The following is a 25,476-nucleotide window of genomic DNA, read 5'->3' as shown; positions in this document are numbered from 1 at the left end:
TGCCCTAAGCACAGTGCCTGCTGTGCCAATTGAATAATACAGCCCAGCTTCCCACTTCTCAGTCCTTCCAGCTTAATTTAAGTATGAACAACAGAAACTGCATTTCTATCAATTAAGGTCACCCCTAGACAGTGTTTACAAAGAATATTCAAGTTATTTTATCTTTAAATTCTAAAGTGTAGACTTCATAGATAATCTAAATTAAAGCAAACGATTCATGGATTCAATATAGGAGATTATGTAGGACAGCTACAATAATTCATGTGGAAACATGAAGCAAATCAGTCCATTACTTACAGTGAGTATTGGTTCAGCCTGACAATGGTTCTGGATTCTTTAGCATGCATGTTATGACATATAACAAGCTTTTGTTCAGGTTTGCAGACTCACAAAATAATCCACAGAAATATGACCATTCATATATTACAAAATGTATAAATGTTGCACAAAATACAGATGAAAAAAGTTAAAACTTTTATTGGCAGAGCATTGTCTGGGTATTTACAGAGCTTAACAAATTTTTGGCAGATGATCACATTACAGCGGTTAGGTAACAAATCATAATAAAACCACAATCAAAAATGTACTATAAAATTGCTCTTTAGAAATTTTTATATCAAATTCCCAAATTGTAGAAACATTTATGTGAAGGATGTGATTCCATTAATTAGTGGCATGGCAGGAGTTTCTGGGGGGGGTAGAAATGATAACGTACTGTATACAATATAACTACTTCTGGTAATAAACTGTAACTCATTGTATTGACCTGCAGTCAATGCTACATTGGCTACGTTCAGTACATGTGGAAATGGAAGTTTCTCTAATGTAGTTTGAAAAGTGCACTTTGGTGGGTGAACTCTCATTTTTAAGTTTGGATGTACAGTAACGGCCCATAGCAACTTTGGATTTTTTTGGGGGGTAGGTGCAGTGGGGAGCTCCAGTGTGGGTCATTTACTATATTTTGATGTCATATATTTGGATACACATCAAAATACAGGGCCATTTACATTTGGACTACCTAGTAATTACTGTATGCAACAATTACACTTTGAAATTCATGAATTTACTGTACATATAAATCACATGATTGACACTGGAACTGCATTACGATATCGTAACCCAAGACACAGGAGATAGCATCTGTGCGATGGTATACTGTAATTTCAATTTATAGTGAAATTACAGGTTTAGGCATATGATTATTGTTATTGCATGTACTGAAAAGTGTAACCGCGCAGCAATATTTTTTAAAATATTGGTACACATTAATGTTTTCTATGTTCCTAAATTACATAATGCCGATCCAATGTGAGTCATATGGTTCATATGGAAATACACATGTATTTCAAAGTGTAAATGCCACACAGTTACAAGGTAATTACAGTGTTAGTAATTGTTATAATGGTACAATCAAAAATCTATCCAAGCAGACTTAAATCTAACAGGTCTTTAACTCTGTGCAGCCTCACTTCTTTACACAGCTTTGCAGATTAGGAGCACTAGAATGGAGAAAGTCTTATTCATGTAATAGGTGGCACTATCAGCTATAGGCATTTTCAATTTATAGCTTAAAAAGATTCTGAATCATTGAAGATTATTTAGTCTGCACAGCATTTATTACTGATTTGTCTATTTTCCCACACAACATTTTTATTTTCTGAAAAAAAACCATAATATACTGTATAAATGGTTTTTCTCAGCCAATACAAAAATTAAAAAAAGTTTACATTTACCTGAACCACATCCATTTGAGTAAAAAAAAGACGCTGTGTGTCCTATACACCTTTCCCAGTTTCTCTACTGAACATAAATTACATGAATACAGTGATGACCTTAAAGTCTGTTGGTTATTAAGTGTTGCTTGTTTTCCTGAATAAAATAAATATTGAGCAACTTAAAAATGTTTTTCGCAGCTGAACTTGTTTTCTCTTCCTTGCATGAGTCTTCACTAAAATGTTGCACGTCTCTTAAAATAATCATTATTTTAATTATTGTTCCCATCTTAAAGGGCCTAACATAACACTTCTCCTATGAATATACATAAAGTCTTATGCATATAATGAGGAGTATTTGTCTAGTTGCATTCCACATACTAAGAAAAAAGGTAATCTGATGCCCGATTAAATTCTTCTGTAATTGCTATATTTTAGAATATGTAACATCACTGCAAAAAAATCTAAGTTGTTAATTTTAAAGACACACTATGTTACAGCACTCTATATTCCATCCAAAGGTAAGGTACCCCTTAAAAATGAAACTATAATTACTGTGTACATTGATCAACAATATCCTCCTCAATGCAGAACCAAGCAGATCCTAAAAAGTGACTAATATTCACTTTATGTATGTCAGAGTTTATCTTAGGCCTTACTGCAGAGATTAAATAACATAAACTTATGGTACCAACCAAAATAAAACCATAATACCAATGCATCACTCAAGGAACAGATTAATCAACATTAATCATTTTGCCATTAAAGTTCTTTATATCTTTCCGATGGTACAGTATGGTACTAATACATTATAATAATATGAAAACATGATTCTCTCACTTTTACGGTAGTTAAGTACATTAACACTGAATATTTCTGGCAAGCCTTGCTTTCCCTAAATATTGCCGTAAGTTGTGACATTTCACCTGAGTGATAAATACAAGCGAGAATAAAGAACAAGAAAGCAAAGGTCACCTCATGCTTATGTATAATATGAAATGCTAATAGGTTTTATTCATGAATTCATTATAATTTCCTCACTGGAAATGTGTATGCTTATTGAACTGAAAAATACAGCAAACTTTGCATTAGGTCAGAATTAGAAATTCTTTGCAGCATTTTTCAGACAGGTCAGGAGGTATACATTAAATATACCTGCATATTTTAGTTGTGTATGTAATTAACTAGCTAATTTTAATTTAAGTACTACAGTATCTTCACCGCTTATAATTCATAGCCACCATTGATTAAACAACTTGACTTTTTGTGTAAAGCAATAAATGATATTTAGAACACACTATGCAGCTTTTTAAAGTGCATTTTACAATGCCATAAACTTCAGTTATACCATGGGCCATAAACTATTAACTCCCATTATTATACAACATAGACACCTTATTACTTGTTTTGCAGTAGAAAGGTAATGTGTGCTTCATTGTTAATCTTGAAAAGCTATTCAGTTTGGTTACATAATATTGTTTATTTTGTGGATAAGATCTAGGACTAATCTCTCAGCCAGGATTAGTATTAGGAGTTTTTTTTTTCAATCAGTGATTTTTTTTTTCTCCTTGGTCATTATTTTTAAAGCACTGTTTTGGGGGTTGACCTACCCAGGCCAAGAATGCATGTACAAATACACATGCTCTCCATCACAAAAGCCTAGTGAGAAATACTGTATGACATTCATTTCTGGTGTTTTAGAAACATGAAAGAAACCATTCTAAAATGGTGTTGTCCTATTTTGTTTTTTAAAAACACAAAGATAGAATTTATCCCATTTATAGAATCCAGTGTTAACTACAAAAGAAAAATACAGTATATTAGGGGTTTCCCAAAAAGTACAGTACTTACCTAGCACACCAGGATCAGCTAGTGTCCTGCAGTACACATACTCTGCCAACACAATCCAATTTAATGTGCCCATCTCAATCGCAATTCTGTGTAATACACACAGGGGCCGCACGCTTAACTTGCACTAGAAAAAATGTTATCATATTATTTAGTGGGTATATTTGATTGAAAACTGGAACTGTTTTACACTTTTACATTTTTTACACCGATTAAGCACTTAATAATAATTTGCTTATTTAAATCTTGGAGCCTTCATATCACATTGAAGAAATTACTGCACTTTCAGCAATTTTTATCATGGAAGGTGGAACACTGCATTTTTTCAGGTGTTACAGTAAGTCTCAACAAAAACAGCAAGAAACATGGCCATTGTAAGACGTGTTTCACGTTTTATGCCGCATAATGTAAACACCAGATATCAGATACCAAATTGTAAAAGCAGAAAGTGTTGACTCTTATTACTTTGGGAAAATACATATTATGCCTCCTTCCCTTTACCATTTTCAATTAGGATAGTAAAATCATGAAAACCAAGGTTTAAAAACTCCTTTGGGTAGAGCTGGGATGTGTGATATATAAACATAAAGGTCAAAGTGATTACAGGGTTTGTAAGGAACAGGCCAGATGAGCCCATTAATCTTTCATCTTGAAGTTGGAGCTGCAGTGTGGAGTCTGTGCTGCTGTCCTTGCTGGCTGTTGGAAGGGGGAAACTGAGACTGCAGTTCCATACTGTAGAAGCAGTGACAGCACAAGAGGCACTGGACTATTAATAACTTCTCTGCAAGGAACCGAATTCTGTTACCAGGATGTCAGCCAAGTAAATAGCCTATTTTCATGAAAATGTAATCCCACTCCGTCTCTGTTCCCTCAGTGGGAAGAATTTCTCCTGATGGGCCCGTGCCCAGGGTCTCTTCCATTACACTGACATAAGGACAAATGCAGCAATGAGTGTTCCATTTATTCCCAACCTTTCCCATCTGAATCCAAGGAACTGAAGGATGCAGCTACCGCCAGCTACGTTGCCAGGATTAGGCCACCAGAGCTTGCGTTACATCACCTGATAAATGGCTGATGGAGACAGAAATGACTTGCAGCATGTAAACCAGTGGGCTCATTTACTACCCCACCTCCTTCCTGAAACTGCTGTTACCCTCCTTGAGAATACTTATAGGAGACTTCTTCCCTTATACTAACGGAAAACAATTCTTTTAAATAATGAAAATTGTAAAAAAAGAAGGTGAAAATGCCTTGTTTAGGTGCAGGATTTAATGTTTCTTCTGGGTAGGTGCAGAAAAAGAGTTTCCCAACCGCTGGAACGCTGTTATTCTGCTCTAAGAGTGGACATTCGTATTGATTCCTCTTCCCCTGGGCTCGCTCTGAAATGGTTCGCAGAAAAACGATGGCATCTGGACATGCGTCATCCGCCCGGCTTCAAGGCACATCGCTCTCGATGTAGGGGATGTCACTGTACCTGCTGTCAACCTCTGCCCACTGCTGCACAGCTTTGGCCACAATCTCTTCGGAGAGCCGCTGGGCATAGTCCAGCAGCCCTGGGTTCACCCGCAGGGAGCCCTCCTCCCCCTGGCGCGTCTCTGAGTTGACGAGAGCTGCGTTCTCGTCTAAGTACTTCTTTGGCTTGCCGTCTGCCTTCTCCACAGAGCTGGCATTCTGAGTCAGGTTGTTCTGCTTCGATTTGATGCATCCCATGATATAAATAATGTGGCATTGGCTTAAAGTGTTTGTGGCAGAGGGCTGGCAAGGGGGGGCGCGGGGTGGAGGAATTCCAGGAGCCGCTTCCTTCCCCCTCAATTGCTTGGGAACTGGTTACTGGGACTTCCTGGGTCCCACAGCTAAGACCTGAGCTCCGGCAGGGCCAAAACAGTCTGCGAAGTCAGCGGCGCTCCGAATGAGTCGTACGAACATGTCTCACGCCACACTGCAGCTTTATCTGGACGTTCAAAGGAGACAAAAAGCAAAATATTTCATTTAATTAATTTTACTACTACCAAAGCCATTGTCAAGTACTAAACTGCTCAAAATTCTACCGATCTGGAGGACCATAATGTGAACTTTCCATATTGACCTGGTATCATTCACCTAGTTTCTGCGTTGAAACAGATGACAGGATTAGTAGACGACTCTGGCAGACACAGATGGCTGCTCCCAGAAAACGCTCATAATTTTAGGTGCTTAACAGGATATTCAGTATATAGAGCAATGTAAAAATATGCAAGAATGGTAGTAGCTGGTTTAATTCTTAAGAATAAACTTATATTGGAATTTCATAATAGTACTGACACTGGTCAAGTTCAAATTAAGCACTAAAATCCCACCTTCTTTACGTGCAAATTCTAGGTTATTCCAAAAATTGGTTCTCACTGTACCCTGCCTCATTTCTGAATGAAAGCAGCCTGTGGTTGTTTCACTAAACTCTGATGCCTCAATTCTCAGCACTGCCATGAGGTGCATTTGTAATTAAACCATAAAAGATTTATTTGGAATACAAGTGACTTCCCCCACCCCCAAGCAGTTTCCATTTTCAGCTGAAAATCTACAACAATTTAGAGAAAACGAAATACTAAGGCAATCTTGAAAGAGAAAATACTTCTTACCTCATTAAAAACATCAATATTTGTACTGTAAATGAAAAACCACACTTGTTCGTGTGTGCTGACCTTTGGAGAACACATAATAAGTCTGATGGAATTAACTCTTATCTACGGTATGTTTGCTTCATTATATGATGTGTACTGTAAGTTGCTGCTAGGATAGGAAACCTAGTATAAACCACTGTAAATCAGTAAACTAAAGGTTTGATTAGACAATGATAAAGCATCCATTAACTTAAAGCCACCTTTGTTGGTGTGTACGTGTTTTCAATGAACACCCAAACCCTACGTCACTAGTATTCATCGCCTCATAACTAAATGGTTGATGTTTGTTTGTTCCCTTTGACTTGGCTTTTTATCGCGCTTGTGTAATCTGTCGCTCATTTTAATATAGCAGTTCTCTTATTCAACAGCTACATTTTATAGGATCAGCCAGGGTTACAGCTAACGTGTTTCTGATTAACTTTTAAAAGCTGATAAGCTGCGGTTCAGTTTACAATATATGACTTACGTAATTAAAGGTGTCTTGTAAGCTTCGGTAATACAAAGGAACACTGCTTGTCGTTCTTACATTTCCGATAGCTCTTTCCGTGGAGACTAACACGCTGTAAACGTGTTTATTGTATGTGTTTAGTGGCAGGTGTCATGTCTACTAACCTCACAATGCGATTGCGGCTCAATTAGACCTATATTAAATCCTAAATGCAGGTTTGGTCCTGGGTCCTGTCTTGTCTCCAACAAGCCCCGCCCAAGAAAAAGAAAATACTAGCTTTCTTTAGCTAATTGAATTGCATTGAAGAATTCAAAATGTCAGAAAGGTGCACAACTACTGTTTGAACCAGCTAACGGGTGAAGAAACCCTCGATAGGTTTCTTGGTCAGAAACACCTAAACAAATAATGAAAATCGTATAGTATACGACAGACTCTTCACATATGTTGGATTTCATTTTCAAAATTTTAAAGTGTTATCTAGCCAGCAGATAATCAGTGAAGTTCATCCAGAGTGCATACAGAATCCACTTAACTCCCTTGCTTCCGTTGGTAATAAAAGGAATAACAGAAACTGATAAGACTTAACCTTCTGTAATAACTCAAGGTCAATGCAAACTGTAAAAAGTCTTCGGCTGCTCAGAACAGCCTGACCGTGCTATGAACACTTGAATGTGTTTCAGGGTTTTACCTGAACTGTGGTATACAGTACTTCTCCTACCACTGCTGAGTAATTAACATGGATTGAAAACTCTATATAATTATAGAATTATGAAACATTGTTTTGTTAGCTACAATATGTATTTTTCAGTAAAGGAGCATTGTGCCTTCGGAAGATACGAAACACATCTGGCAAAAGCACAAACACGTTTTCCAATACTTGCATAACAGCAACAATGATAAAGCAGTTACCTACCTTTCAAAGGTAAAAAAAATGACTTTTTATTATAATAAGGCAATCACAGAATCTTTGTTATCTGTCTCTCTTAAATCACAGTTATCCCCAGAAATGTGCCATTACGCCTGATGATAAATAATGCACCACATAAACTCGTTTTCGTTTGTAGATGAATTCCAGGCGTGTTGATGTTGCGGATCATTCAATTCCGTTTAACTGTCTCCTTCTTCCTTCTCTTTGCAGCAGGAGTTTTTTTAATCCAAATTGCAGCTCACTCCTTTTAAACGCTAGTTCGGTAAATCGTAGATCCTTCTCAGAATTGTGCCATAATGCGTATATTTTACAGCTGCAGAATTAGTTTAAAATGTACTTCAAAAAAAGCACTATGAAGACAGAGATAATCTTGCTGGAAACCCAGGCTGTCCGAGTATCTCGGCCAGCGTTTCAAATTTTGTATAATACCTTAGAAATGGAGGTAGGATAATGTTTCAAATTACGTTGTTTTATTCGTGAAAACCCGTGAATTGGCAAGCATAATCTTCAACAGCCGTTACCAGATGATTTCTTTATTGTACTCCCGAAACACAATTCCCAAACTGTTTCGGCTTGCGTTGGACAAACTTGCTGTTTTATAAAGCACAAGGCTTTTTATACATATATGTAGCAGCTCGGAATGCGAATTTCAACTGGGAAATGGTTCCATCTAGTGGTTAGTAGTGATTGTCTTCTTCATCATCTAAGAGGGAGAAAATTTCTGTTTCTTGGTTCTTTGAAATTATTTCAAGGTTAGTTTTCAAAATTAAAGGAAATTATATACTTAAGGCAAGAGTTATATATGAATAAGAATTGGGGTGGTTGTCAGGTTCAGTCATCGGCAATACAGTATGTTTTTGAAGACAAACCATCGTTTTTGTTTCGACTTCAGTTGGCATAGCAATTTATCCATAATATTTAAGTTACGTAATATTAATAATTGTCTAATATGCATCAATTCCATGTATCTACATTATACATTATATTGCATTATACTTTTTAATCTTCGCGTCTGTCTTTATATAATATACTTTGAATATAAATTATGGAGTGTTAAAATAATATCTCTAATTTACTGTACGTGGCTAATCTGGTAAAGGTAATTGTAATTGTCGGAAATAAGGCCTACCATACAATACTTTTACAATTCGTAACACAGAAACAAACTTCGAATAATTACGATAAACAGCATCCATAATTTCTTATGAAAAATAAAACAACTGTTATAGCTAAACCTAGAAATGCAGGACTTAAGCAATTAGTCTTAAATGAAAGATTAGGAAGTTAACTCTGATCTGTCTTGATTTTAAGTAACCCATACAATCATGTTTAAATTTATCACTCATGTTAAATGTACAGTAGGTGTAGTGAACAACCCAGTATTATTATAAACGCTCCTTGAGAGGAGTGGAGATTATACCCGTGTGACACAAGAATACACTTTGTTGAAGGATTGCTGTTATTCCAGTGTGCTTAATTTTATATGTAGTCAACTCAACACTGTGTTGAATTACATTGATTTCTTAAAATCTCAATGGAAATTGACTTATTCTCTTGTAGGCTTTCTGCTCAGATGGTAGCTTATTTGGTCATGATCTTGAATATAAATAACTTGCCTTTTTCTTGCTGAAAGATGAACATGCAACCAGGTTAATGTGCAAGAGCAAGAAAAGGCTGTGATGACTTGAACAATGTGTGAGTTTATGTTTGAGTACTTTAATTCAGAGAATTGCATGGGGGAGAGAATGGCCTTTGTTGTTTTTTTACTGTGCATTTACAGTATGCCTTTTCCTGTTGTTATGCCAGTTTTCTGCCTTGTAATGGTACAGTATCTATATAGTTTTACAGTTTGTGTGATTTTTTTTTTTTAGATGAGCTCCACTGATATCATTTTTGACTGTGTGCATGCAGTTATACACAGTCTGATTAAGAGGGCTTTCTTAATTGGGAGTACCTGTCCTGGAGGTATGGGGTTCAGCTCTGAGAATGCATTACAATCTGTCTATTAATATTATTAATATATCTGCCTTATCTGTACAACATTATATTAGAGAAGCGGAGTCATGAGAATTGTAAAGGAATGCTTTTAAAGCAAAAAACGGAGTGCTTTTTTTTCTGTGTAAAACTATTGCTGCTGAATGGTCTCAGTCATCCTATCATTTCTTTTAACTTCTTCAGTCTGGCAGATCTATTAATATGAATCTATTAAAGAAAAATCTTGCTTTAAGAAGAGTTTTTTTTATTCCACAGCAATGCAGACATTGTAATGTTAGAGTTTATGTAACTGCAGTTTTATTTGTCTAAATATGTATGCAGTGTAAAGTCTGCCACCTGAGTGGCCGTGAATGAGCGTGTTGTTAGATATGTATTTGCAGATGGTGCAGCGATTTCTGTTGCAGGGAAAGGTGCCTGGTGGGGTTGATTGCCGAGTGCAGTCGAGGGAGCTGTAAACAAGAAAATTACATAGATTCGGTGGCCGGCGATAAAAGATCTGGAAAAAAGGGTACCGATGGAGGGATCGTCCTGTAAAATGGAGTAGTTGTTAATGATGGTCCTGGGGATAGAAAGGGTGTTAGGGTGTTAGGGAAGCACCAAGGGAATGCGGTTGGGAGACCGGGAGTTCCTTGTTGAGTTGATGATCCGAGGGCTGTTTTTGGCCCGGGTGAGGGGCCCTATCGATAACATGGGTGGGGTATCCTCTGTTTATGAAAAACGAATGCATTTTGTGCGCTTGGTTCTTGAAATCCATGTTGTCACTGCAGAGTCGACGTAGCCTGAGGAACTTTGAAAAAGGGAGAGAGCTTTTGGTGTGAGTGGAGTGAAAAGAGCTGTACAGGAGATAGCGGTGTGAATCAGTGGGTTTGTAATAGACCGAGGTAGAGTGTCATAGATGGTTAGTACATAAATATATATATCTAGAAACGGAAGAATGGTGGAAGATATGTTAACTGTATAATTGAAGGATGGATGAGAGTTAGTGAATTGATGCAGGAAGTGCTCTAGCTGGTCATTAGAGTATGTAGTAGTACCGATGCAGTCATCACTTGTAGAGGTCAAGGACAAAGCCAGTGTAGGAAGCAAAGAAGCATTCTACCTAGCTGACAAAAATATTGGCATAGTTAGGTCCCATCCTGGTGCCCATGGCGACTCCACTAACCTGCAGATTAAAAAGATTATTAAATGAGAATGCAATGAGTGTGAGAACCAATTCCACAAGATGCACTAGAGTGTGGGTGGGTGGATCAAGCACTGTGCGTTTGTCTAGCATGTGCTTAATGGGTGTAAGACCGTCATTGTGGAGAATAACAGTGTAGAGAGATGTATTTTCAATGTAATTTTCGTGCACATGCAGTTTATTTAAATGACTGTGGTAATATAATATTTAAGTTTGTGGGTAATACTGAATGGGTATTATTATCTGATGATCAGAATTTCTTTGTGTAAAATTCACATTGTGTGATAAATTGTCATATAATGTTGAATTATGCTGTTTTTCTCCTTCTCTCTTATGCATTGTTATTTGGCTGGGTGCTTTTGGGCTCTTTGTGGTGACCATGTGCTGTCCAGAACACTGGTAGCCCTGTGATAGCTCTATAGGGAGTGGAAAGATTATGTCATGTGCCTCTGCAGCTCATTTTCGTCTTGCAGAACTATTCTATCCAGTAGATGTTTCACCCTGCAGCTAGCAACTAGCAACCCACCGAAGCTCAGCAGGTGTGAGCCTGGCCTGTACCTGGATGGGAGACTTCCTGGGAAAGCTGAGGTTACTGCTGGACGAGATGTTAGTGGGATCAGTAGGGAGCGCTCATCTTGTGGTCTGTGCATTTCCTAATGCCACACTCTAGTGATGGGAACACTATATCTTAAAAAAAGGCACAGTTCTTCAGATGAAACGTAAAAACCGAAGTCCTGACTCTGCGTGGTTTTCTTGACTATTGTAGGGGTGTTATCCTGGTGTCCTGGACAAATTTCCCCCTGGCCTTTTCAAATCATGGCCCATCTAATAATCCCCATCTACAGTATAAATTGGCTTCTCATTTCCATTAATACAGTAGCTGATGTGTGGTGAGTGTACTGGTGCACTTTGGCTGCTGTCGCATCACCCAGGTGGTTCCTGCACATTGGTGGTGGTGGAAGGGAGTCCCCATTACCTGTAAAGTGCTTTGATAGAGCTATGTAAGTGAAAGGAATTATTGTTGTTATTATTAAACATTTTACTTGGTAATGTATAGAAAGGCCAACAAGTAAACTAAATGAAATGGTGTGGGGGATTTATTTAAAATATTATTTGCTTGGTAAGCCTTAGTCCTCTTTGTTTGCTGTTTCATTTTGTTTATAATACACTAACAAGGTATACATTCTATTTGTTCACTACTTTGAGGAGAGGTAACATGAAATTCAGATGTAAATAAAACATTTGTGCAAAGTGTGGTCATATAGTCTCTTTAAATAAGACAACATTGCTTATTGGAAGCCCAGATAAAACACTTTACAAGTTAGCTGATGTCAATGTCATGTGATTGATACCATACTCAGAACACAGGGCACACAGCACAGAGGAATATCCACAAACAATGCCCCTATTCCTGGGCACCGGGATAATTTGAATGTATTCTACAGGTCTGATCTTCATTAATTTATGACCCGAGCTAGAATAAATATCCCATGGTTAATATCTATTCTTCCATCCGCTTCTTCCATTTCAGGGTCTGGGGTGCCAGAGCCCATCCCTATCCCAGCACATAACAGGGCTTTGTGCACTCTGGATGGAAACCCAGTTTTTGGACTCTGGGAGGAAATACTCACTAATAGCTCCCACGGTCCAGAATTGAACCCAGGACCCAGCATAGCGAGGCAGCAATGTTAAGCACTGTTCCACCGTGCCATGCCAGTATGTCTTCCTCTAAATCATTCAGTAAAATAATCTTACTAGGATGATGTGAGCTGTTATAAATAACTAATCTCATTTTTTAATAATCTGAAATGATTTTCTTTATGTATCATGCATTATCACGCTGAAGTGCACCACTAACAGAAGGTTCTGTTCGTTAATTATTTTAAAAAAAAGATATTTTGCACACATAAAATGACATTCTCCTAAAGCTGTTCTGTATCTACGAATTGATGCCCTGAAGGAACCTTTGTAGATATTCCTTTGGGTTTCACATGTAGCATTATGAGAGTGAAATGACTAATGCCTCTGGCATAGGCAACCCTATTAACTCATTATGGCATAACGTGCCTTCTGTAACAATTATTTCAAGTGCAAGTGAAATAGCTGTTTGGTTATGTAGTTTGCTTTCTTTCTTCCTAGTGAAGCCCAAGTTGTGAACTCATGCTTTGTGACACTTTTCACTCTAGCACTGGAGTAAGAACATCAAACCAGTGGATTGTGTTGGCAACACAGCCCTCAGCACCCATCTTGAGCAACAACCTGCAACCATTTTCAGAAGAAGATAAAGTGAGGCCTTCTTGGTTGCTTTATAAACTGTAGCCAAAAGGTCTCAGGCTTTTTAATTTGGAATATTGAGGTCTGTTAGTTAGCATTCAATTCAAACTTTATAATCCTCTTGGGGAAATTTGTTTTACTGCAGGGTCCAACACAACAATACAAAAAAATTGGCAAAAATCACCAACAGAGAATACAGTACAAAAGCTTTACAGGAGATAAGAGATTTATAGTACATAGCTGGGTGCTTATTTTACATGTTCTTTCACATTCTTCCCGACCGTAATGGGTAGTAATACATCATTGCTAATTTCTTTACTGTAATTGGGCAATACCTACTTTTTCCATCTTGGAGAAGTGAGCAGGCCTGATTGATCAAAAATCCTATAAATTAAGGATTTTTGGCTGGATATTTTAAAGCTTCGGCAAGAAATGAGTGCATCTATACTATCCAAGAAAACCTAGGGTGGTGTGCTGCCATCTGGTCCTTGGCACAGAGCAATGGCAACAATATAAAACTAGGCTAAGAATGATTCTTTAATCAAAGAAAAATAATATAAAGAAAAACACAGATGAATTGCCTTAAAAAGGTGAAACACCAATAATCAACACATATTCCAAATCGACTTTTGAAGAAGGAAGGTTAAGATCAGAGGGGAACACAACAAATAATTAAACGACAGTTTGATCAAAGTCAGATTAGGAGGAAGTACTTTAGAACAGGGGTGTCGGACCCTTATCCCAGAAGACTTAGTGCTTTCTGGTTTTGGTTCCACCAAGCTTCCACCTACTGTATGTAATTGGTCTAATTGTAAACTGCATAATTATATTACAGGGCGGCATGGTTGCCTTGGGTTCAATTCTGGACCTGTGTAGCTCTCTGCATGGAGTTTATATGTTCTCCCTTTGTTCATGTGGGTTTCCTCCCACGGTCCAGACAATACAGGTACAGAAGGTCACCTGGCTTCTCGGAAAATTTGCCTGGTGTGAGTGTGTGTGTATCTGTGTCTGTGTTTGCCCTGTGATGAATTGGCATCCCATCCAGGGTATATCCTGCCTTGTACTCGTTGCTTACTGAAATAGGCTCCAGCTGCCCTGCAACCCTGTACTGGATAAAGCAGTTAAAAATGGAAGGATGGATAATTTTAATTCTTCTGACCAGTCTCTTAGGAGTTCAGTAGTCAACAGTTCCCTTAATGAGGTGAATGTTTTGAGTAACCTCAAAAGAGCATAAAAAAACTTAGATACGTCTATAGCTAAGAAAATGATTGCTTCATTGTTTAACAGTTCTCAAGTTTGAATAAAAAACAGACAAAACACAGCTTATACCTAGAAAGATGAATTAAGAATGGAAAGCAGCAGCAGATATAACACAAGAAGCCAGGAAATTTTAAAAAAATGCTTTCCCACAGAAGAAATAAATTGTAAATAAATTCTAATAAAGAAAACAACGTGAAAAATCTCATATATACAGTATCATATATACAGTATGTATTGTGTATATACAGTACAGTATATGTAATTTTCTAGTCATTAAGAAATAATTGTAATTATGCATACTTACGATAAATAAACCACAACTATTGTAATAATAGTTCTTCTGAAATGTAGTCATGCAGTGCTTCCTCCTTTGCATTAAGATTGGTGATCATAAGCTCTAATGCATTCTTTGGGTAACAGACTTATCCTTCTAACTAATGCGGAATGGCCACCAATCATGTACTAACCAGTGAAGTGATCTTTTTTCGTATTTCCAGATAGTAATAATTCAAGTAATAAAAAAATGAAGAGCATGGATTCTTCCAAACAGGTCATAAGACATTTATCTTAAATTTTATGTACAAAAATAAGCATTTAAAGGGGTATCTGTAAGGAAATGAAAGAAGCAGGTTATCATTTGAATTAATATGACAAATATTTGCATTATATAGTATATTTTTAGAAACTACAACTATTCCACAGATAAATCATTCTGAATTTTAAGTTTAGGATTTTGCTTACAGTGTAGACCTAATTGTTGAACCTAACATTAATAATAAAACTTATTAGTTGTAATGTATTCTTAACCTGCAATTTTTCCTTATGCATCTATAATGTATAATATCCCTTTTAACATGACCTCAGAGCACCAGGTGCACATTTTCTTCCAAAACAGCATGATTGCTGTTATTGCATAATTCATACTTCATCCATTGTCATCCAAGGAGCAGAGCCTTGTGGTACAGTATGTACTCTAAATACCAATTTCTGTCACTCTACAATGCACTTTATTCTGAATGCAAATAATTACTCTTTACAGTAATAGCACACTTTTGGTGTTACAGACAGCTGGACAATGAGATTGTGATCTGATATGCAAGTAGATCCAATTTACAGTGGGAATAAGTAAGGCCAGTTAGGAATGAGGAAAAATACATTATAGCTTAGTGTGCAAAATCTTGCTACGCAATATCAGTAAAAAGATCTGACATTGATTTAAAGGTTTTACCACAATACATACCATAAAAAGCTGTTTTACATGGACTTCATGTGAAATGGTAATTAAAAAAATATGTTTAATTGTGTGGCTTATTAAGGTAATTTTGTGCAACTAAATTAACCCTGTTTTTTTACAGCAAACTTTCTCTTTCATATGAATTATTCATTAACTTTTTTCTTGAATTTGTGGAATAGGTAATGTACTGTATACAACAAATATTGTTACTATACAATGTAGTGACAGCAACCTTTCAAGCAATAAAATATAAAAACTGTGTAAGGGCCTGGATACCTCCTTAAGGCACTGCATACATTTAGCAAAATATTTATTATTTCTTATACAGTTTATGGTTTTGCCCTAATAAGGCTCTATTAAGATTATTATGTACAATTTTGGTCACCATGATGTACAAAATATACTGAATTCGTTCAAAGAAGAGAAACCAGATACAGTATAGTATAGGGTGTTGTTGGAAAATGCTGTAGATGAAGCTGTTGCTGAAGCTCATACTGTACCTTGGCTTCTTTTAAGAAACAGCTTGGAGAGATTCTTGTATCAATTAGCTACGGTACTACTCAAGTGCCTTAGTTGTAACTTTTCTTATGCTTTTGTAAAATTAACTTCTAATACAGATAATATCAACAAACAAGAGGTAGGACACACAAAACCCTAGTAAGTCACTTCTGTATTTTTTGTTCTTCACAAATCAGTATCACTAGACTTATACGGGATTTTTTTGTACGGTGAAATACAGGATTTGAATTTAAACCTTGCGAGCAACCATTCTAATATTGGCCAGCAGGGGGCATACTAAGCATTATCAACATTCTGTAATAAATATAAGTTAACCTTCGACATAACACAGTATAATGTGGTCTGGATCTCTAAAAATTGATTTAGTATATGTTGTATATACTTTGATATACATACTTTGAATATTTGTATTTAATGAAATTGTATGTTTTTATTTAAGCTCAATATTCACAATTTGTGATTTTCATGTCATTAAGAAATAACTATACATACCTTCGATACATAAACACAGTTATTGTCGTTATAGAAAAGCCGTTTCCTTTGTCATTTACCATTGTATTAGTTTTAAAATATTTTAATATTATTTTTTCCTGTTACAAGTGATAAATGAATTTCATAAGCACCGCTGCTTTCCAGTGGGAAAGTGGAAATCAGACACTGGTGGCCAAGTGCTTAACCCAAGATTATTTTTATCTGAGGGTGCTACTCCTGAGAACGTCACACTTCATGGTTTCTATTGCAGCGGCTCAAAAATACTTCAAATACTCCAGTTTGCTAACTTCTTTCTACTTCAGTCGTGAAATCCATGTTTCTCACCGCAACTGCAACACTTAAATGTCAACGTGTACATTTTGAAAAAAGATACACAAGTCGTGTGCCAAAACTATCCACAAACAGCGAAGTGCAAAACTCTAACAACAAACTTAAATTAATCCAAGTCGCGTGGAATGCGGACGACAAAAAAATCAGCAAAGTTTTATGAATAATGCATTGTGGCAAGTAATTTACCCCAGTACAGCACTACATGCAAAACAGCGCCAGGATTCAAGAAGTTAATTAACACGTATTCCAAAAAGCCCTTGCTTTGATTTATATTGCGCAGTTGTCTCATAAAATCGAACAGTCACAGCCATGGTAGCTAACGCCTTGACAGAGAAATGGATCTCACCTCTGACAGCTAGATTCATTGTTGCCTGACTAGCCAATCATTGAATTTTGACGACACAATAGAGTAACCAGAGTGGGGGTATAAAAAGCCCAGTTGAAATATATGACACCTATCGGTGTGGTGGATGGTTCAAAGTATAGAAAACTCTTCACTGCTTTGAAATAAGAGGAAATAAATACAAAACATTAAGAAAGATACGCACCAAACACTGGGAACATGCAACATTCACAGATCCTTATTTACCTGGGTCTCTTGGTCGCTTTTGGTTCAGTGGGTTTGGGTAATATTACAGCGCAACAGCCTTCTGACACAGTGGAAGACGGTGAGCAGTGCTCTGCCTGTGATTTCAGGCGGCAGAGCAAACTTATGAGACTGCACTCCATTAAGTTCCAAATTCTCAGCAAACTTCGCCTCAAGCAACCTCCAAACATCAGCAGAAATGTTGTGGAGCAGCTGCTGCCCAAAGCTCCTCCAATACGGGAGTTGCTTGACCAATATGATGTCCTAGGGGATGATAATAAGGACGCGTCTCTAGAGGAGGACGATGACCATGCCATCACAGAAACAATCATGACCATGGCTACAGAGCGTAAGTATTCTTGGTATATTATTTATTATTTCTAGCACTTAAGACAAAATGAAATTAAAGAGCATTTTTAACACTCAAGTCGAGGTGTAGCGTTTAAGATACGAATGCGTAGCAACAGATTATTTTTACTGTTATCTGGTGTTTCTCGCTTTGCGTCGCAGGAGAAAGTACCCTTTACCTTCCAGTTATATAGTAGTGAGACGTTTCAGCTGTTCTGCTGACTGGACTGCTCCTTTAACCGTAGTTCTATAAAACGTTTGGTTGCAAAAAAAAAACCATCTTCAACAGATCAACATAGTGTGTGTCACAACCACCTGAATGTCCTCTTTCGGAAAAACGAATTGTGCGCAACAATTCGATGTTCTGCACACCTGTTGCGCAGTGATTGCTCTTAATGACTAAGATTTATAATGACATTTGGGTAAGTTTTCCCATGATAAAACACTGTACTGTTTTAGGAAATGACTGCAGAGTTATAGTGGAAAGACCGGTGCAATAAAGCTTCATTTACTATTAGCGCACTATAAACCGTGTATTTCTTGAGCCAAATGTATATTTCCTAAACAACTGTGCAACTGTCTTGCCTGTTCAATTAATCCCGTCCTCTTTTTGTCGCTGTGTAAAAGGTGCAGAATGTCCTAAAACATTTTTAGATTAATCCGTGAAAAGTCTACCAATAACACAATGCATACAGTAGATACTGTATAGTCATATCACCCTAGAAATGTCTATTCATTCAATAGTTTAGCTAAAGCACCAGACTTAAATTACTTGCAACATTTGCTGCAAAACGATTCATATTAGGAGAGTCTCAAGACACCCAATGCTGCTCCACAAAATAATTTAAAGTAACTTGATTCCGAAACAAGATACATTTCTAATTCCTAGAAATGGCAGGGAAGTTGTGCGGCGAATTTTTAACTCAAACACAAGATTGCATAAGAACTAATAATAATTTATAACATCACATTTTCATGGTAACGAAATAAGTTAAGAAATCCTTGCATAGTTCCGACAGATCTTGCTGCAGAACGTGGCAATATATTTACAAGATCATTTAACATTGAATTATTAAATTAGCTGTATATATTTCCTACGTCGTAATACTGTATAGCATAGGTTTACTCGAGTACATTAAATTAATCTCATAAAGTAGTTTTTAACCTTTTAATAACCTCTGAATATTTTATTTTTTCTTTCTTTCCCAAAAGCTGACTCCACTGTCCAGGTGGACAGGAAGCCAAAATGCTGCTTGTTCTCATTCAGCCCAAAGATTCAACCAAACCGCATCGTCCGAGCTCAGCTCTGGATACACCTCCGACCAGCTGATGAACCTACCACAGTGTTTCTGCAGATTTCCAGATTAAAACCAGCAACGGATGGAAACAGACACATAAGAATCCGATCTCTCAAATTGGATATAAATGCAGGAAACCCCTCTTGGCATAGTGTAGACGTTAAACAAGTGTTGCAAGTCTGGCTTAAGCATCCAGAAACTAACTGGGGGATCGAGATAAACGCATTTGATTCCTCAGGAAAAGACTTGGCGGTTACCTCACCAGAAGCAGGAGAAGAGGGACTGGTAAGTAATTAAGTAATGCCTCTTTAAATCCTTTTTTGGAGGACAACGTGGAAACGAAAATATACGTTATATGCATGATTCCAAAGGCAATTGCTTAACCACACGAGTAGATAAAAGGCATACAGTATCTGTGTCTTTTGAAATATATAAAAAATGTCAGTTATTTATTAAATCGATGTAAACCGAGCTACATTACAGTTTGAAAAGGCGGTGAGAAAAGCACCCCTAATACTCTGGCTTAAACATTTCACGGATTTGAGAAAACCAGTCGCGAATTCAAATGTTTCTGTAATGACGGGTGAATTGAAACTTCAAGATTTAAGTAACAATCCTTTTAACAGTTATTTCATGATGTGTTCATCTATAGTTAAAATACATCTACTACTTGACATTTTATTGATGATCTATATGATTATATTAAAGTGCAACCCATCTTTTAAGGTGCTTTTTTTAAATAATCGATCAGGTATAAACGAAACCTTTGTAAATATAATTTCCAATTCTGGAAAGAGATTATGTTATTCACAGCTGCTTTTCCCGGATGTTTTGCTGTAAATTACCAGAGAGACTGTAAATTAGAATACAGAGCTATGAAGATTTGTCAAAGTAAGAACTACTCGACAATCTTGTAGTTAAAATATTAAAAAACCAGAACGCTTGAAATTTATAACAAAAAAGATGTATATAAATTAGAAAAATAACATTTTTTTTAGCAAGTATTTCTTAGGAGAAAGTTAAAACAACATTTAAATAAACCTCCCCACATAACATTGTCAAAGATAGCAAGATTCGCCGGCCGGGCATCGTCTACCGTCCGCATCATAAATGAGTATAAAAGACTATATATGCATATAAGCCACATCGGAATACATCGTTCCACTCAGTCATAAGTATTGCATAACAAACATATACTTTCATTTTAATTGATATAATCAAAATTCCTCTCCACAGAGGTAATACGAAAGCACTTTGTCTTATATTTTCCCATATGTAGGTATTGAGCAGTAAAATAACACTTCTACTCGATTTTGCACTCAGTTTTAGTTTGAACTTGTTTTTTAATACAGCAGCCCTTTATGGAAGTGAAGATTTCCGACACTCCCAAGAGGCTGAGGAGAGACTCTGGCCTAGACTGTGATGAGAATTCACCTGAGTCCCGATGTTGTCGGTATCCCCTCACTGTGGACTTTGAGGACTTTGGCTGGGACTGGATTATTGCCCCCAAACGGTACAAGGCCAATTACTGTTCTGGAGAATGTGAGTATATGCATTTGCAGAAGTACCCCCACACTCACCTGGCTATTAAAGCAAACCCCAGAGGTACAGCCGGGCCCTGCTGCACCCCTGCCAAGATGTCCCCCATCAACATGCTCTATTTCAATGGGAAGGAACAGATCATTTACGGCAAGATCCCCTCCATGGTGGTAGATCGCTGTGGGTGCTCATGAGCCCGCTGGCGAAGCCTGTTGCATCTTGAGGCTGGACTTGAGAATTAAGAGATTTCATCTATCAGTGATTCCCGCATTTCCAAAATACTGTGCAATAGAACCAGAATAGCAACAGATGCTCCCTGATTGTTGAGCAAGTCATTGAAAACGATGGAGGAAGTCAAATGTGCGCGGCTGTGGGAAGTTTGATCTTCGGACTAGATGGGAGGAAGCAGCAGTCAAGATCATGGCATCTCCTTACGAACCTTTTTCCTCACTGTCTCGCTTTTCAACATAAGCTTCAAAAACCTATGTTAAACTATCAGTACACATCATATACTGTATGTAGATTTCTGAATGGAACTGAGAAGCCTACAAGTCAGTTAAAAAAGGCTTAATGTTGGAGTTGTAGATGAATACATGCGGGGTCTGAGTCTTTTGTAAAAATGCATCAGTAAGGGCTTCAGTTTATGTTATTTACATAAGAGGCATCATAGTTCAGTAAATTATAGCATTTCTATTACATTGCCACCTGAACTGCCCTGCACACTTGAATTATTGTTAATCACCATTACTGGAAAGATGGACTTGAATGGGAAGTACTAAGAATGCAGCCTTCACATGTAAATGTATGAAAGGCAGAGAAATACAAAACTGATGAATGTTAAAACCATGCTCAAACTTTTGTCTTTCAAACAATACAGTTTGCACTATGGCAAGCCAATAGAAAGAAATGGTTGCTACAAAAAGTTGTAAAAACTGATTTTGATATGTTTGCTCATTTGTATTATGTACATGGCATTGTTTCCATAAGTATTTTCGTATTTTTTTTACCCATTGTTGGTAAATGTATAATAAGACCACAAAGTAGAGAAAAGTGTACAATAACAAATCTATATATGTTATACAAATAAAGGTGCTTGCTTTTAAGATTAGTGCTATTTTTTAATACAGAAATCATTTTAATATTAAGAAAGTGTAGAGCTTTCTCAAACTGTTTTAATTAACTATTATATAAGCCTAACTTAGAGCCCAATTTGATAAAACGGTGTTCTTTATGATCATACAGTTAGACCATATACAATCAGTGAGTCTTGCTGTTCTCCCACTCTTCATACAAACATCAGTCTCTCCAATGCAGATTTTATATACTAATTAGGCAGATTGTGTGCACTGGACAAACTTGTAGAGCCATCTACAAATGTTGCTAGTTTGTGAGGTCTTTGGGTTACCATGGCAAATATTTTAAGTGATGGACTGCTAAGCACCAATATTCATATCTCAATTTCCTGCTGGCTACTTTCTCCTAGTTTCACACAGATCCTTTTTGGTTATATAACTCATCACATGGTTCTGTAACCTTATTTTCCAGGTCATGTAAGGATTTACATTCTCCCAAGATTATGCATGAAATGTTTCACTGCTGATGATGGATTTGTCATGCAGAAAATTACAAACATGATATGTAAACATTTACCACATCTGTATATTACAGTTTGTAATTTCCTATGTGAAGATAATTGATTTATGGAGCCTTTACAGTAATTTCTTACATAGAGCTTTAGGCTATTTTCTATTGTTAATTAGTTGACTAAAACAAGCCTTACAACACAAATGTAGGTTTCTTCGAGGAGAGATTTCCCACAGAATTATTGTGAGAGACTTGTGTTTCTTTGTAATTTAATTTGTAGAAATAATTAGAAAAGCTATTTTTGCCTTAAAACTAATTTAATACTGAAATTTACTTCAGCATTTAGAAACTCATTTCTGAAGTGAACTGGAACATTAGAAGTTTTTAATTAATTTTAAACCCAAGAGAAGACACAGGCACAAAATGAAACAATCATTTAAAATTTCGAAATCGCAGAAGAAGACCAATTAAGTTATTTTTGATGTATTAAAAAAATCATTTTATTTTGAAAAAAACAATCCTTCTCCCAAACAAAACTACTGTAACACTTTTATGATCTACTACTAATATTTGAAGAGTAGTGATAAAAAATGAAAGTCAAAGAAAGAAAATATTCTCCAAAATCTTCCGACTGGTACTGTATGTGAAACAGAGTAAAAACAGTATGTGCTTCACAGGTAACCAAATTGCATGTTATGAGAAAATAATCACCGTAGAATGGTATTTTGGGTCAATAAGACTGCAAGTAAAGTCAAAAGGTTCAAGAAGTGTTCCTACTTATACAAACCTAGGAAAGGCTGAACTCGTTACTGCTATGAACTGACACCGCATTTCTCAAATTGGTGGATGTCACCCAACAATCCTCAGGCACTAGATGCATCTGAAAAATCAATCAAATGCAATTGGGACTCAAATACATCATCGAAAATGTTTCATAGGCATTCATGACATATATTCTCTCAAAAGTAAACACAGAGGCCACAGCAGGAATAAGCAAAATCCGAAAAAAATATACTCATTATGATTTCTCACGTACGTAATGAATTGCAATGGTATGGAGTAGCAAATTCCCTCCAGTTTCTTCCAGTAGAGGGCAATCAGAGCTCTAGTGAGACTTATACCTTGTTTAATATGATTTGACCAGCTTCTTCTACAGGTTTAGTTTTGGACTGCAGTATGATCGTTCAGAAGAATCACTGATGGATTCACTATGGTGGGACACTCCAGCTGTATTTCATATCCGTTTCTTGAAGGTAAAATACTAATAAAGAATAAACCTTACTCTTTGTTACGCTAGTTTACATGGGTAAGGGCACATGAAGGAGTCAGCTTTCCATTTATTATCTAATTGAATGAAGTTAAACAGGATGCTATGATCCAACAATCCAACATTTAGAAACTATATAAGCAATTTGTCAAGGCAAATTACATCTTTAAAAATGTTCTTTTGGTGAAATTACAAGATAAGCATAAAAAGTATATATCTACTGGCCAATAAAATGAACAGTAACAGGTTCATAAAGTTATCAAGAAAATGACATTTGTTTTGTAGCAGGAGCACTGATATATTATTGAACATATATGACATAAATATATATATTAAAGTACTAGTAAATCCATTATGCTGATTAACAGGTGTCATCAACAGGGAACATACAGTATGAACATATAAAAACACCTCAATTTCCCTTCGGGATCAATAAAGTCTTATCTATCTATGAAATACAGAGGCTAGTAGTGTAGAATGGGCACTGATAGAATACAAACTGTACATCTGAGATAGAAGCTTTGCAACAGGTTGTAGATGCTGTCTTAAGGGATTCTGTCCCATTCCCCAGGTACAGCGTGTCTCTGAGCCGTAGATACTATAGATACTGTATTTTCTTCTAGATCATCCCAAAAATATTCAATGAAGCTCAAGCCTGGTGAGTAGAGCATTTGTGCTATAACTATCGTGTTCATCTCTTCTCATATTCATTCATTGTGCAAGAAAGCCACTGTTACATGGCCAGTTGCATGACCAGCAGGACATGTGAAGTCTTGACGGAATGTTGTCATGTCAGGATGAGCCTGTAGGAAGGGCAGCATGTGAGGTCCCAGTACTTGATCAACAAGTGTAGTCACAACATCACTGTGTGGTCAGGTTGCCATCAAAAACTACAAATGGAGTTCTGTGTGACTAGACACTTCTTTCCCAGCATCGCATACTGACATTCTTCAGGGTAGTCTTCACAAAACCTTGATTGCACTGCTATTGAGTCCACAGCACTTCTTTCTGTTCCTTCATTAGTAGCACCAGGGTCCTGTTATCTGACCTGAAACTTAGTTCCCTGCTTAGTTCCCTTCTCATAGCTGAACTGCGACCTGGTGTTTTTGATGCAACTGTACTGGAAGAATTAACATGATCACAAAGACACGGTATGATGATGGTCTTGTGATGATGGTGAGGTGTGGTCTCCCGGATCATCACCTGTCATTGATGGACTGTGAACACCACAGACAACAAGTGACAGTTGTCGATGTTGCACTTTTAGGAATGAAGACACTCATCCATTCAGAGACAGCACATACTGTATAGTTAGGTATTTGTAAGTATTTAAATTGTCAAAGATTGATAATTAAAGCTGCTGTACATCTCCACAGTTTATTATGTTCAGTTTTAAACTGATGGAAAATATTCTTATCACTTCCTAATGTATACAGTTAAACAGGTTTCACTATGTCTGTTTACATTTGTACCATCACAAGCACTTCTTAGCTCCATACTAAGTTGAATAAAATAATCACTTAACTTATCAATAAATATAGACTGTATTCCACATGAATACCACTTCAATGTGTATTAGAATCATTGTGGAATTTTGCAACCTAAAACTTACATACAGTATCAATAATACAATACAAATCAAAATAACAACTAGAACAAATTTTTGAACCCCATGTAACTCAACATTTTCCTTCAATCGTTTTATAACACATAAATATAACAATATGTCATTACCACCCTTTTTTATGACTGGATCTGTTTGGTTTAGAATCGAAATAGAGACATTTATGTAAATTCATTCTTATGTATTTACACATCTTTCATGACATTTAGACTAATAGCTTAACTGTAAATTTACAAAGATTGATAAAGCTGCTGTACATCACCACAGTGTGGCATCATCCGTTATGTTCAGTTTTAAACTGATGCTTACGCGCTTGGGTGAAAAGCACCCTCGCTTGTGCCGCCTGGCAGTTA

The 25,476-nt window shown here is 36.7% G+C and overlaps 2 protein-coding genes across 6 annotated transcripts; one reads left to right on the top strand and one right to left on the bottom strand.

Moving 5' to 3' along the window:
- Positions 1–459: 459 nt before the first annotated feature.
- Positions 460–17,573, bottom strand: c12h2orf88 (chromosome 12 C2orf88 homolog). Of its 5 annotated transcripts, none has more exons than XM_015359285.2 (2): positions 17,467–17,573; positions 460–5,511 (listed from the first exon to the last, which is right to left on the bottom strand). In XM_015359285.2, exon 2 carries the CDS (start codon positions 5,268–5,270, stop codon positions 4,995–4,997), a length of 276 nt encoding a protein of 91 aa, XP_015214771.2. In that variant the 5' UTR covers positions 5,271–5,511; positions 17,467–17,573; the 3' UTR covers positions 460–4,994. The 5 variants fall into 5 exon arrangements, with proteins under 5 accessions (XP_015214771.2, XP_015214770.2, XP_015214774.2 ...); XM_015359284.2 differs by lacking the exon at positions 17,467–17,573 and adding an exon at positions 7,579–8,204; XM_015359288.2 differs by lacking the exon at positions 17,467–17,573 and adding an exon at positions 8,023–8,204.
- On the top strand, positions 17,324–21,739 carry mstnb (myostatin b). Its single transcript, XM_006636624.3, has 3 exons — positions 17,324–17,812; positions 19,024–19,394; positions 20,462–21,739. The coding sequence occupies exons 1-3, from the start codon at positions 17,440–17,442 to the stop codon at positions 20,840–20,842; spliced, it is 1,125 nt and encodes a 374-aa protein (XP_006636687.1). The 5' UTR covers positions 17,324–17,439; the 3' UTR covers positions 20,843–21,739.
- Positions 21,740–25,476: the final 3,737 nt, after the last annotated feature.

The sequence above is a fragment of the Lepisosteus oculatus genome, chromosome 12, assembly GCF_040954835.1.
Source record: "Lepisosteus oculatus isolate fLepOcu1 chromosome 12, fLepOcu1.hap2, whole genome shotgun sequence".
NCBI lineage: Eukaryota > Metazoa > Chordata > Actinopteri > Semionotiformes > Lepisosteidae > Lepisosteus > Lepisosteus oculatus.
This window is presented reverse-complemented; position numbering and strand designations above follow the sequence as displayed.

What these genes read in the sequence shown, in the direction of transcription:
- c12h2orf88 (XM_015359285.2), bottom strand. Translation starts at nt 5,270, where the DNA reads ATGGGATGCATCAAATCGAAGCAGAACAACCTGACTCAGAATGCCAGC.
- mstnb (XM_006636624.3), top strand. Translation starts at nt 17,440, where the DNA reads ATGCAACATTCACAGATCCTTATTTACCTGGGTCTCTTGGTCGCTTTT. An exon ending in CATGACCATGGCTACAGAGC is followed by an intron (nt 17,813 to 19,023) that starts GTAAGTATTCTT and finishes CTTTCCCAAAAG; the next exon opens with CTGACTCCACTGTCCAGGTG. An exon ending in AAGCAGGAGAAGAGGGACTG is followed by an intron (nt 19,395 to 20,461) that starts GTAAGTAATTAA and finishes TTTTTAATACAG; the next exon opens with CAGCCCTTTATGGAAGTGAA.